This window comes from Rhinopithecus bieti, unplaced genomic scaffold, assembly GCF_001698545.2.
Source record: "Rhinopithecus bieti isolate Rb0 unplaced genomic scaffold, ASM169854v2 scaffold_23460, whole genome shotgun sequence".
NCBI classification, from domain to species: Eukaryota; Metazoa; Chordata; class Mammalia; order Primates; family Cercopithecidae; genus Rhinopithecus; species Rhinopithecus bieti.
In genome coordinates, this window is record NW_016811040.1 from 186,722 (window position 1) to 202,008 (window position 15,287).

General features: G+C 36.8%; 1 protein-coding gene across 1 annotated transcript in view; it reads left to right on the forward strand.

The window, feature by feature from the left end:
* The window catches only part of LOC108543059 (ubiquitin-conjugating enzyme E2 E2-like), a 96,556-nt gene that overhangs the window by 33,650 nt on the left and 47,619 nt on the right, over positions 1-15,287 (forward strand). The window contains exon 3 of the mRNA XM_017893390.1: positions 8,199-8,346. Coding sequence (XP_017748879.1) covers positions 8,199-8,346 — 148 coding nt within the window. The remainder of the gene's footprint in view (positions 1-8,198; positions 8,347-15,287) is intronic.

Below are 15,287 nucleotides of genomic sequence, written 5' to 3' on the forward strand. Positions count from 1 at the left end.
TGTTATCAGAATTAATTTTTCATCTTGGAGGTGTTTAGTTTTAAACATCTTTCTAAATTTTGTTTAGAATCAGTTTGTCAGGCCGGGCGCAGTGGCTCAAGCCTGTAATGCCAGCACTTTGGGAGGCCGAGACGGGTGGATCACGAGGTCAGGAGATCGAGACCATCCTGGCTAACACGGTGAAACCCCGTCTCTACTGAAAAATACAAAAAAACTACCCGGGCGAGGTGGCAGGCGCCTGTAGTCCCAGCTAATCGGGAGGCTGAGCCAGGAGAATGGCGTAAACCCGGGAGGCGGAGCTCGCAGTGAGCTGAGATCCGGCCACTGCACTCCAGCCTGGGCGACAGAGCGAGACTCCGTCTCAAAAAAAAAAAAAAAAAAAAATCAGCTTGTCAGAAATACTATATTAAAATTTTTTTTATATATTTATGCCTTTCATGATGTCTCTCCTCTTACAAAATCACTTTTGATTTATATATGGAGTCTTGCCTATACCTTAAAGTGATGCATTCTCAGTCTTATAACTAGTAACTAGGGTATATAAGAGAGGGGAAGAAGAACTAATACTCATTGGATTCTTGCTGAGTGTCAGGCAGGCTATTAGAACCATTTGTGGACTTCAGTCTTCACAGCTACTATGAGTATCACTGTTATTTTCCCCATTTTACGGATAAAGAAACTGAATCTCAAAGATACTAAGTGATTCATCCAAAATGAGAATTCCTGCCCAAGTCCAACTAACTACCAAACCCATATATTCTTTCCACAGTACAACTCGTGCATCATGGAACTAGAATAAACCTTAGAAATAATCTAAGCATCTTGTTTTGTTAGGAAATAGAGGCTCAGAGTAGCAGAGTTACTTATCCAAGAATGCTACTGCATTCTTTTATGCTTTAGTCAACATAAAGAATGTTAACTCTTTCTAGAATTGTTTTTAAGGAGAGATGATTCTGTGAAGTACAGAAATGCACAGCTTCATTTTTAACTACGTTTTAAGAGAAAGTAATGAGACAGCTGGGAAATACAGATACACACAGACACACACACACACACACTATATTAGTTTCCTGTTGCTGCTGTTATAAACTTAGTGGCTTGAAACAGTATGAGTTTATTATCTTATAGTTCCGTGGGTCAGAAGACTCAAATCAAGGTATTAGCATGGCTGAGTTCATTCTCCAGGCTTTAGGGGAAAATCCCATTTCCTTGCCTTTTTCAGCTTCTAGAGGCCAACTACATTCCTTGGCTCATGGCTCCTTCCTCACATCACTCATCACATCCCGTACTGCTGACCCTGATCGTACCCACACATGCAGGTGTTGGGTGTGTGTTTATCACACACACATTAAAACCTTTCTTATCCAGGGTCATCTGGGAGTTAGCCATTCTAAATACATGTCTTCTATATCGCTATATCCAAGTCATATTTTTAAAATTTCCTTTGTATGGAAAATGTTCCAAAAGGTGCTCTCCTCCCTGCCTTTGGAAACTGTTATTCTCAATATAACTTTACCTATTACTGAGAAATGGTGGCTGTCATTGTAAACATCAGTTATTGAGCTATGCTTCAAATACAGCTATAAATGCTAATGTGGGTGTCACTAGTTTGATACACAGAACTCAGCGGGTATTAACCCCTGCAGTGGAAGTGCAGTTTGCTTTATGGTCATTTTTTATCATTCGCTTGTCAGCAACATGATGTGAAGGATGCATAGCTGCCCAGCCCCCTGAACAAGATAATGTGATGGGCTTTCTGGAAAATTGAGTCAGAGATCGGAGTAGTCTTGTAGGTTAAGGGTGGGAAGACTTGCTTTCTCAGCCTCTAAAATTCTCCTTCTGGCAATTGCAAGTTCTTTGCTATTTGTCACTATTCAAAATATTATTTCCTATTTCTGAATCACTAATATCTAAGGACCGCATACAATTCCTTATCAGTTTACAAGTATTCTTTCTCATTTTCCCTAGTTTGTTGATAAGGTCTAGAAGAGAATGCTGGCTGCTTCAAGAGCTTTTATTAGCAAGTTTTTACCTTGATTGTAGAACATGTTTGCTGATGTGACCAGACCACTCGTTTCGTAGGTTCTCTTTAACATTTAAATAGGAAGTAGCAGCAATAAAAATGTTTATGTTGGAGTGCCTGGCACATGTTGAATGCTTACTAAATTTATTATTTTTATTATTAGTTTAGCCTATATGAAGCCCCTTGTGAAATAATATCATAACCTCTAGGAAAATTTAGCAAAGGAACATGGGACAGAAAAATGTTAAAGAGATCTTCTGCTTCCTCAGGATATTCTCTAGTCTTCCAGCTTTTACTCCTAACTTATGGTTCTAAAATGCTCTTTTACCTAAAAAACAGTGAGAGGTTATAGCCCCTCAGAGACGACAAGCCTGTGGTGTGTTAGCATTTGTTCAAGAAACAGTGGGCTGTTTCTGTGTGCCAGGCACTGCTTTGGACATCAGTTGAAAGATAATACTTTCATGAGTAATTCACAGTTTCATGAGGAGGTCCTACTGCAAGTATAGTATTGAAGTAGAATATGATGGCGGGACCCCCAAAGAGGAGATGACTTACATTTCAATAGATAAACACATAACACTTCTTAAAACTTAGGAATCAAGATTTTGTTTCCAGTTTCAAAAGGTGGTAGTTGTGGGAGTCTCTGACACTAGAACATGTTGGAACAGTCAGTCTGTTTTATTCAGTGTGATTTAATTCATGAACGCCTGTCAGAATAGAAGTTGACGGACGTCATCACCAAAGTAGATCCTTTTATTATTGGTATAAAATATTCAACTGTAAAACTCTGTCCAGAAATGCACAGGATTCTTTGCAAACTCAAACTTTATTATTTTTCATCCAATTATACTTTGGTTTTAATGAAATGTCTCCATTTAAAACATAAAGTCAACAACATTTATTAAAGTTTTAATAAAAAATGAGCAAAAATGTGACAGACTGTAGAAGATATCCAGATAACACATAAACAAATGAAAAAGAGTTCAACATGATCAGCATTTAAGGAAATGCAAATTAAAGCCACACTGAGGTATCATTATACCCTATTAAAATGGCTGTAATGAAACATAGTGATAACACCAAATGCTAGCAAGGATGCAGAGAGACTGGATCACATTGCTAGTGAGAATATAAAATGGTACAACCACTCTGGGAAGGAGTATGGCAGTTTGTTTTAAAACCAAATATGAGCTTAACATATGACCCAGCAATTACACTCTTGGGCATTTATCCGAGAGATATAAAAACTTATGTTCACAAAAAACACACAGATGTTCAGAGCAGCTTTATTTGTAATAGCTTAAAACTGGAAACAACCCTGCAATATTGTGATTTCTGATTAGAAGTATATACTATTTGGTCTCATTTTTGACACAAAGCTACTAAAACCCTTGCAATCTCAGAAATGTTAAGTGTCTTTTGTATGCTAATGAGGTGAATGGTAGCTGGGGTCTCCTGGAAAGCCTCAGGATGGAAGCTGGTTGCCATCATGTCACAATCATGTGATTAGAGGGTAGAAACTTTCAGCCCTTCTCCCCTATAACCCTCAGGGAGAGGAGAGGGTCTGAAAGTTGAGTTGATCACCAGTGACCAATGATTTAAATCAATCATGCTTACATGATGAAGCCTCCATAAAACGCCTAAAAACAAGGTTCAGAGAAGTTCTGGGTTGCTGAACTCATGGAGGTTGTTGTACCCCAAGAACGCATGGCAACTCTGTACCACCCCCACCCCTTATGGCTCATACCTTACCTTATGCTTATCTTCTAACTGTTCAGCTATATCCTTTGTGATATATTTTATAATAAACCAGTAAAGATAAGTAAAACGCATTTATGGATTGTGTAAACTGCTTTCGCAGATGATTGAACCTGAGGAGGGGATTGTGGGAATCCCCAATTTATAACAGCCAGAACTTGGATTGGCATCTGAAGTGGGAAGCAGTCTTGTGGGACTGAGACCTAAACCTGTAGGTTCTGACTCTACATCCAGGTGAATAGTATCAGAGTTGAACTGTGGGACACCTAGCTAGCATCAGAAAGTTAGTTGTCAGGAGAAACTCCTCACCCACATTTGGTCACGGAAGTCTTCTGTGTTGAGAGAGTAGGAAAAACATTTTGGTTCTTTGAATCTCATAGAAACCTGATGCCCTTCAGTGGGTAAATGGGTAAACAGATTGGCACATCTATTACTGTTTGGTTCTTAGTATTATTTGGAGAAAGAATTCTGCCAAGCTACTGATTTAGCCAGAAAAAGAGAATTTATTGAAGGAAAATACAGAGCAGGGAGTTTATCTAGAGAGACAGTACACTCTGAAAAGATTAGGCAGGGTGAGCTGCTGAAAGAGAGTGAGCCAGCAGTACCCCGAGAGTTCTGTGTTGGGTTTTTATGATTACAGATTTTTTTCTTGAAGTTCCTGCCTCTTTCTTAGTCTCCACCTTTTTACTTTGTTTAGTCTTTTGCATCTGCCTTAAGTCCCTGCCTTTTCCCTCACCTAGTTCCCGCCCCAAGGTTGTGGGACCAACCCTCCCTTACTATTGGTGTGCACGAGTGAACCCGATGTTGGACACGAATTGCTTCTGCGTATCTCTTAGGAATTTTCTCCTTTGCCCTCTTCCCTTTAGCATGCATCTAGCTACATTCTGGCAGGTTAACTGGCAGAGTGAGCAATCACTACGGTCTTAAGGGGAATTCCTTTCTACCTAGGCATTTCCCTTCCTGTCTGTTCATATCTAGCATACCTGTTTAGGGTGATCTCTGGGGTGTGAGATTTTCCAGACTCCTTTTCTCAGGGCCTCGCTTTTCCTCCTCATGTCTGGCTATCTGTCTACTGTACCACATCTATACCATGGAATACTACTCATCAATAAGAAAGGAACAAATTATTGACACCGTGCAACAACTTGGATGGATCTTAAGGGAATTATGCAGAGTGAAAAGAACCAATTTCAAATGGTTACGTACTGCACAATTCCGTTTATATAGCATTCTTGAAATGACAAAGTTGTGGAGATGAGGGCAGAGTTGTAGTTGCCAGGAATTGAAGTAAAGGGAGAAGGCAGCTATGGCTATCACAAGGTACCATGAAGAATGTTTGTGGTAGAGTTGTTTGTGTGTTGACTGCTGGTGTTCACACAAATCTATACATGTGATAAAATTACATAGAACTAAATATACTTAATATGTATGAGTGCACATAAAAATGAAATCTGGGAAAGGTCAGTGGACTGTATTAATGTCAATTTCCTGCAATATGCTGTTGTTATACAAAATGTTATCACTGGGGAAAATTGAGTGAAAAATATATGGTATCTATGTATTTCTTACAACTGCATGTGAATCTACAATTATCCCAGAATTATAAATTTTTACAAAAGAACAGAGGCATTGATGCTGAGGGATAGACCATAGGCTTTTGGATCAGCACAATTGTGTTCAAATTCTGACTTCCATTTACCACTTGTGGGATCTTGAGCCAGTTCTTTAACCTCCCTTTGCCTTAGTTTCATCATTTTTCAAGTGGTTGCAATAATATTATTTTCCCCCATTGAGTTGTTTTGAGGGTTAATTATCAATATTATATAAGCCACTCATCAGTTAAATTGGGATCATAAAAATATTTTATCTTTTCATTTAGTACTTAAAGGGATAGGCACTCTGCCTTCTCCACAGAAATTTTAATATCACGAGATAGTCTGTGTTTCATTAACTTAGGCTAGAGTCTTTATTTCTTCTTTCATGGAGCTCAGTCTGTTGTTCTCTTACTACCTTCCTGAGTTGGACCCTTAACTCATTAAGTATCTTTCTTCCTTCCTAATATATGTATTTGAAACTGTAGATTTCTCTTTTACAACTGTTTCAGCTGAGTCACAAAATTTTGATATTGGCAACCCAATATTTTCATTGTCATTCAGCTATAATAGTAACTGATTTTTTTCTTTGATCCAAGAATTATTTGAAAATGAGTTTTCTGTTTCCAAATATATGATAGGGGATCTTTTTATATGTAGATTCTGACTTTGCATTATGGTCTTAATAATGTCAATTCTTTGAAATATGTGAAGCTTCTTTTGTGGCTTAGCATGTGATCAGTTTTTATAAATGTTTCTTCAATGTTCCTTAATCATTAAGTGTAGGATTTTATCTTCATTCAGTCCCTTGATTTTGTTTATCCAGTGTTCAAATCTCTAATATCCTTACTAATCTTTAGTCTGGTTTACCTATCAGTTGCTGTAGTGAAAATGTTCCTCTTTGACTATAGATATGTCATTTTCTCCTTATAATCTTGCAGATTTTTACTTTGTATATTTTTGGCTATATTGTTAGATACAGCAGATTCAGAATTGTTACTGTTTTCTTGATGAGTTGTTTATTTTATCAGTAAAGTTCTTTGTTTCTAACAGTGCTTTTTGCCTTAAACGTATTTTGACCTGATAATAATATAGTCATTTAAGTTCTTTTTGTTAGCTAGTGTTTACACAGTGTATGTGTCTAGGATTTAGAATTCTCAGGAAAAACATTTCTCAGTCTAGAGCCCAGGCTTTCTTTGGTAAGTTTCTTTGCTATCTGTGTCATAAGGCATATCTTTTCAAGTCCATCCATTTACTGAAATACTAGCCATTAGAGTTTCTTAATTTATATAAGGGCGCTCAATTCTGAACTGTTGTAACATACAGGCCTAAGATTTCATCTTCTTTTTCCATGAAGGCATCACAACCCAAACCTCCATTTTATTAAGACTGAATACCATCTTTTACTCCCTTCCCTCTTCCCAAAACCCCACCCATGGCAGGTGCACTCTCAGCTTGTTGCACTTACTATAATTTTTGGCTTTTAATTCTAGACTGTGGGGATTCCCCTTGCAGATTCTGCTATGCATTTTAAAGAATGTTCATTATAATTTCTTCAACATTTCTAGGCATTTAAGATGTAGTACCAAAAGACTGTCTTTAGAACACTGAGATTTTTGTATTTTTCAACTTAAAATTTAAGCACATTTATGAACATAATAATAAATACTATTCACATCTTATTGCTGCTTACATAACACTTTTAAACAGTTATAGTAGTTATAAAACTGATTTGCACTTAATTTTTTTCAGTTGAAGTGTTTTAAACATGTTGTGTTTCACAGTTATACATAAGCAACATACAGTGGTGATCTAGCTATCACACGGCAAAGACTGTGCATTAATATTACATTTTAAAAATAAAATTTAAGAAGGAAAAGATTTCTAAATTACAACTAACTGTAACTACTATAGTAATATAACTAATATAGTAAATTGTAACTAATATAGTAAAGTGTAACTACTATAATTATACTAATATAGTTCTATGAACTAGGCATGTTATTTATGTAGATGCCTTAGTTTATGTTTTAAAACTGTGCTCTAGGCTGGGCATGCTGGCTCACACCTGTAATCCCAGCACTTTGGGAGGCCAAGGCAGGTGGATGACTTGAGGTCAGGAGTTCGAGACCAGCCTGGCCAACATGGCAAAACCCCGTCTCTACTAAAAATACAAAAATTAGCCAGGCGTGGTGGCAGGCACCTGTAATCCCAGCTACGTAGGAGGCTGAGACAGGACAATCACGTGAAACCGGGAGGTGGAGGTTGTAGTCAGCCAAGATCACGCCACTGTACTCCAGCCTGGGCACTGCACTCCAGCCTGAGACTCTGTCAAAAAAATTTTTTTTAAAAACTGTTATAGAATAATATTTATTTTCTTTGTATTAGTACTCTCATGCTTTTTGGTGTTTGAATATTATTATAAATGTACAAAATCCTTAAAATAACTGGAATCTAACAAAGGTTTTCTTTGAAATTTTTTTAGAAGTCAGAGTCAATTTCTCCTCATGAACATTCCTGTAATTATATCAAAAGTAAACTCAGTCCCTAAAACGTTCATTAAATAACAGGACTCTATAAGAAGCAGAATGTCATGGTTTTGTTGATGTTTACTCCTCTGTGCCCAAAATGACAAATTCTGAAATGATGATCTCTGTTTGTTGATTAATCTCATGTGCCCAAGAAAAAAATCAAGTGTATTTAAACCAATAGCCTGGACTGTTTTGTCTGATAAAATAGACAATTTTATCAGACAAAAATTGTCTGTAGATAGTGTTGATAAACATATTTTGTCTAACAGAATATAACTTTACATTTTCTTATAGGTTACCTTCCGAACAAGAATCTATCACTGTAATATTAACAGCCAAGGCGTGATCTGTCTGGACATCTTAAAGGACAACTGGAGTCCGGCTTTAACTATTTCTAAAGTTCTCCTCTCCATCTGCTCACTTCTTACAGATTGCAACCCTGGTAAGAGACTTTAAATCTGGTATGAATTGGAGCTTCTCAAGATGTAAATGTCAGACCTTAATAACTTGTTTACAACTACTACTACCACCACCACCACTGCTTCTACTACTATTATTATTGTTAAATTTTCATAGTATGTAACTATATTCTTTTAAGTTGGGTCTTCCCATTAGTGTTTTAAGACCTATTATTTGCCAAAAGGAAAAGGCACAGTGTGGTAAAAAAAAAAAATGAAAATCATTTTAAATGGGAAAGTGCATTTAAAGAATGAATTAAGTTGTCCTGCCAAATAATAATAAAATTCAAGTTGAATAGCTTAATTTTAATTAGATGCCTACTAGAAGATGTTAATTTGAGGAATGTGGGCTGTTAAAATCTGATAACAGCCAGCAGCACTATGCAGATGTGACCTTTTTGGCATCCTAATAACTGCATCCCGACAAGCTATTAGAATGGTCCTGAATGGTCTGTTCTAGGATATACCCCAAAAGTAAACAAGGAAATACACCTCCCAAGAAAACAAAAAATCTATAGCCAGGCCTTTATGGCTTGCTGGCATGCTTAACACTGAAAATTCTTAATTCCTGGGCCATTTCTTTACACATTGGGTTTATTTTAGAAAATACAAAAATCCAAAGATAGCTCTAGGGTTTTCATTGATGTTCTCAGTGGGAGAAATATTTTTTTGAGTAATTAATAGCTTAAATATTGCATGAGATTCCCTCTTCTACAATCAAGAATAAACTCTGTTCACTAGATACATGAAATTTTACACAAATGGAAATGACAAGTGTCAGTGGGGTTGCTTAGGATCCTGGCTGTTTTATAAAACATCAAGAAATAACAGTCTTTCTACTTTTGTATTTTTTTATTTTCAGCAATAAAACTATTTTTTAAAGTGGCAAATTAGTTTTTTTTTTTTTTTTTTTTTTTGAAATGGAGTCTCACTGTGTCGCCTAGGCTGTAGTGCAGTGGCACGATCTCAGCTCACCACAACCTTCGCCTCCTGGATTCAAGAGATTCTGCTGTCTCAGCCCCCCAAGTAGCTGGGATTACAGCCGTGCACTGCCATGCCCAGCTAATTTTTGCACTTTTAGTAAAGACGGGGTTTCACCGTGTTGGCCAGGCAGGTCTCGAACTCCTGACCTTGTGATCTGCCCGCCTTGGCCTCCCAAAGTGCTGGGATTACAGGCATGAGCCACCGCACCCAGCTTGCCCAGAAAATAAAATTGTGCAGAATCATTACAAAATATTTTTTGAATTAATTCATACTTTACTACAGATAGTGAAGTCCAATAATGTTACACTAATTTAAAGTTGGTTTTGTTCTTTCAGTCCTATTGTTCCCACTTTAATCCCATTTGTCTGTGACTGTGTATAACCTCATTTGGAGGTAATGTTGCAGGAAGGCCTTTTTTTTTTTTTTTTTTGAGGTGATTTTGAAGCCTGGCCTGCTTTGCCTCCGAGTCAGCTGAAATGGAGTCTGTTACCCTGAATAAGCCTGTATGTGACAGCCTGTTCTCTCTACCGATACTCCTGCTTAAAGGAATAGATTCATTCCGCCAGAGCCTTCTCTCAGCAATCAGACAGACTTCTGTTCAGTGAACTAGTTTTTTTTTTCTTGCTGCGTTTCAGAAAACTACAAATGCATTCTGCAAAAACTTAAAAATCTCTCCTAAGTAAAGCAGAATCACATAAGTAAAAGGAAGGAATTTTGAAAATAATGCTATTGATAGTAAGAACAAGCCTAAAAATAATGTTCCATAAAACCAGAGACAGCCTGCCTGATACGAGACTAGAAAGGAATTTGTAAAATACATGCTGACATTTAGTTTGTCACACTTTAACACACAAAATAAAGTTTCCTAATTGGTACCTCGTTTTTATCAATGTTGACACTTCTAGAATCTTAAATAGAGTTGTTTATTTTAAAGTAGTCAAATGTCCATTCTTTTGTTTAATGGACTTATTTCACACTGTTATCTGGTACACTTTCAATCTCTGTAGGTTTTTTACCTACAGAGGTAGGTAAGATTAGGTTAGATTGAAGTTTATCTTAAATCTGTCTTCAAATTATCACAAAAACAAGTTTGATAGAATATGAATAAATAAGATTTTCCTACACTGAATCTGTAGAGCTATTTTAACCCAGAAATGCTGTCCGCTCAGAAGTTGGCCTTGTATAATGATATAAATTTAACCAACTTAAAAAATACTTTCTCACTCTTATCCGTACATAAACTTTTTTTAAAATCTTTTCATACTGTTTTGTAATCTGCACTTATCTCTTTAAAAAATTTTTGGTCCATTCCAACACAAATATTCTTTAGGGTATGACTACCCATCTTTATCAGCATGATATTTGTAGACAGCAGATGTAGATTTGAAAACCAGCTTCGTTGTTTATTAGTCATATCACATTGGATGGTCACTTAACTTTCCACAGGCTTAGTTTTTGATATAAAATTGGAATTAGTACCAGCCCTACCTAAATCACTGGATTCCTCTGAGGTTAAAATGAGATGGCGTATGTGAAAGCCGTTTGTAAATGGTAATGTGTTGTTGATATTATTTCCCAGAGTATTTAGGACACCAAATGGGCCCACAATAGATGACTGATAGATACCTACTCAGTTGAATTTAATTGGGAAGATAGTATTGAATAGTATCTAACACCGTCACCTCAACATTGACAGTTGGATTTTACAATCTGAAAAAAGCGGAACCTTGACTTAGTAGGATTATCGCTCAGGTGGCAAATGTCCAAACATTATCAGCCAGTTGATGGGTGCACCAGCAATAATCGTTCTGTTTTCAATACAGTTGTCTAGGTAGATCTAACTGCTGGTGTTATTAGGCCACCACTTCATGATGGTGTTTACTGAGCCTGATAGAGCATTCTTTCTTTTTTTTTTTTTTTTTTTTTTGATGGAGTCTTGCTCTGTCGCCCAGGCTGGAGTGCAATGGCATGATCTCAGCTCACTGCAACCTCCCCTCCCAGGTTCACGCCATTCTCCTGCCTCAACCTCCTGAGTAACTGGGTCTACAGGCCCCCACCACCACGCCTGGCTAATTTTTTGTGTTTTTAGTAGAGATGAGGTTTCACCATGTTAGCCAAGATGATCTCGATCTACTGACCTCGTGATCCACCCGCCTCAACCTCCCAAAGTGCTGGGATTACAGACATGAGCCGCCCGCCCAGCCGAGCATTCTTCTTTGCTAGACGTTACTTGGCTTTTTCTGAGTTTAGTCTTGCTCACTAAACATGATTTAATTTGTGAATTGCCAAAGTTGAGAATACTATTGGGGAATCAAATTTCTGTGCTTTCTTATTTATAAGTACTTTCTTCTCAAGTCATTATTTAACACATAAAATTTAAGTTCTGTTTGATTTCATCTTTTGAAGTTTGTTTTTGCTATTTTGTGGGCTTTTTTAAAAAACCCTTAGATATTTGGTAATGTTCTTTACATGAAACCTGTTTCTTTAACAGTTATTTAAAATGTGCTTATATTATGGTCTTCAGACCTATTTTAAAAATGGGTATTTTACCTCATACAAAATTAATCATTCTGAGAACCCTGACAATTAGGAGATCAGCAGTTTTCCTTTACCTGATGCTTGATTTACAGAGTTATGGCTAGAAATATTTCTAACCCTTTTTTCCTTCTTGAAAAGTAAGTCTGTGTATCATCTAGCGTTATTGTATTCATCTCATTTCTATTTGTCTGCTCTGCTACTGTTACTCTCTAAAGTGTTTTTGAGCTTGTTTTGTTCTAAACTCAGTTATGATATTGTATCATTTAAAAATCTCCCCCAAATATGTGTGACTCTTGTGAGACAGTCAGAAAGTTGACAGTGAAACATTTCATACTGAGAAAATACTGCCAGAAATTTTTGAGCATGATAATGGAATTGTACCTGTCCTTACCTTTTAGACATCTATACTGGACTATTTGCCAATAAAATTCTTTGATATATGGAATTTAGTTCAAAATAATCCAGAAAGATTGTAGGTGGGGAGGAGTGTGGAAGATACCGAGATTGACCATTATAATTGTTGAATTTGAGTGATGAATACATGGGTGCTCATTATACTATTCTATGTTTGGATATGTGTGAAATTCTTCATATCATTTTTTTAGTTGCTAAAAATCATACTAACAGTGTGACATAAGTCCTCGTTTAATGTCATCAGTAGGTTTTTAGAAACTGCAACTTTAAGTGAAATAATGTAATGTATAATGGAACCAACTTACCATAGGCTAATTGATCTAAATAAGAGTTAGGTTCCTGCGGCATCTAGTACGTCATTTTGCTTGAAGTTGCAGTTTCCAAGAACCCATCAGCCACATTAAGTGAGGACTTAAGGTAATCTGTAAACGGTATGTGATTTGGCTCTCTTTTGCTCTTGGAAGGAATCATCTGGGCTCTGACCCTGGCTTGTGTATTTCATTGCCCTGTCATCTGCCTTCCGACCATAAGCTGCCTTGCGGTGCAGCCTGGACCAGCAGGGGCTTGCATTCGTAAGCAACCATGAAGTCTTTGTCTGTCTGTCTTCAAACAGGCAGAACTATACAGGTCCTGTCAAATGAAAATTCTCTACGCATACCCACAAACATCAGCACTCACGATGGATGAACCGCTCCCTCTCCCCACATCACCTTTCAAATAAAAATCAAGTATCAGTTACTCCAGTCTTAGGTGTGTGCAGATCTGTATTAGAACAACAAATAGAGCTACGAATGGCAGCTAATTAACCCTCAGCCTTGTATAGTGATTAAGCTGACGGTAAGCACAGCTGCAGCTTCACTGGTAAGAGCTTTATTCTTCTCAAATGGACTGAGCAAAAGAAAAGAGGAATTTGCTCCCAGTGGCTCTTTTATAGTGATCTATAAAAGTTTGGAGAATGTTTCCTTCTTCATTCTCCAGCATCAGGGGAGAATGTTTCCTTCTTCGTTCTCCAGCATCAGGGGAGAATGTTTCCTTCTTCGTTCTCCAGCATCAGGGGAGAATGTTTCCTTCTTCGTTCTCCAACATCAGGGCTATTTGTTTCAGATCACTTAAGGCCCGTTTTTTAAGCAGTGAATACAATTCTTATTCATAAATTATCTCTGATACCTTAGCTTTGATTGTTGTTATTGCTTGTCGTTGGACTCATTATGATTAGGTAGTAAATTGTGTTAGCAAATATTAAAATTTTACAATTGATAGTGACTGCTGGTGGGTGGGAACCATAAAGTCATATTAATTATTTCAGCACATTTTTATTTGTGTAGATTGTTTATACCAAGTTTGGGAGCCGCTAGACTGATGAAAGGTACATATAACACCTCAGTAGGAGTCTAGTGCTTACGCAATAGCATGAACCTTGCTTCTACATGTCTCATTCTACTGTACATGAGAACTGGAAAAGAACTGTTTCTTTAACTGAAATTCAGGTAAACCTGTAAAATGGCAAATCTGTTTTCAAAGCAAACTATTTTAGCAGGACTACAAAAAAAAAGAATTTTTTTCCTAGAACCATAACTACAGTTGGCTACCTAGATACCACATTTCTTCTGATGCCTATGACGTTTTAAAGTGAAAATATTAAGTAGAAATACGTGGCACAATGTATAGCTAACTTCAGACTGTTTTCTTGTGAAAAACTGGCTTGTCTTCTGTATTATTTCCTGCTAAGTTCTAAAAGTCATTCTAATCAATACTTCCAAATATGGATGTGGAGAGACTCTATGTTATTGTCATTTAACTTCTCTGACGCCTCATATAAAGAAAAGGAAAGCCGTGGTTATAGAGTTCATACTTCGCTCCTGTTGTTTAAGTAAACATTAGATGGGTGCTACTAATCAATCTACCTGGTATTTTTAATAGCAAGAGAGTAAACAAAGTTTGAAACATTTATTAAAGCCTTTGGGTTCCGGCTGAGTATTATCTGTAGAATCCTGAGACACTGCTCCCTTCCCTCCCCTAAGTTTCACATAGGCTTACTCAGATGCATTTGAAAATAATGCTATTCATACTGTTGATGTTCTGGAAAAATCGAAGGCTCATTAAGATGGATGAATAAAATCAGGGAATATACGTTATAAAGAGAATTTTTCTGTTTTGTGAATTAAAGAAGATACACAGAAGTGATTGTGTACCATCATAAATTTGGTTTTAAAAAAACAGAAAATAGCAATTGTGAGATGCTTACCTTGACCCCTACATATTTGTAAATGCAAATTTTAAATGATATTAAAAGGATTATTTCCCTATTTTGTCAATTCTGTAAAATAAACCATTTCTTTGTCTTACAAGAGATACTGGTATATAATAATGCAAACAAAAAGATCCATTTGTTCGTAGCAGTTTTATCAAAGAATGATTTTCTAGGAAATACTGAATGAGAAAGGAAAGTTGAAATTACCCCATTGTAGGCTTAGATCTTGGATTGCCTAGTTGTGAAAAAAGTCAAAAGGATTCATCCTCTTTGACTCAAAGAGTTACCAAGAAAGAATTGGTGGCTTCAGGTGAGGGATGACTTCATGACAAAGCAAGGATTTCCTGTAGAGCCCGTGGTATTTCTGCTTTGTGTGGGCAAGTCTTTATTTATAACCAACAATTTGATATCCTCCTCAGACATCCAGTTTGCCTTGGTGAAAAGAAGCATTAACTGTTTATTCTTTTTTGATAGATTCTGATCTAGAAATGCTGATCTGCTAAAACTTTGTTACTTTCGTAGCTTAAAATATACTCCTTGGATAGGTTTGATTCTTTTAAGATGGATTAAACTAGACTCATTTAAATTTTCATATTTCTGATATATGGATACCTTAAAAATGCTTTTAGGCGGTGCGGTGGCTAAGCCCTGTAATCCCAGCACTTTGGGAGCGAGACAGGGCGGATCCACGAGTCAGAGATCGAGACCATCCTGGCTAAACACGGTAAAACCCTGTCT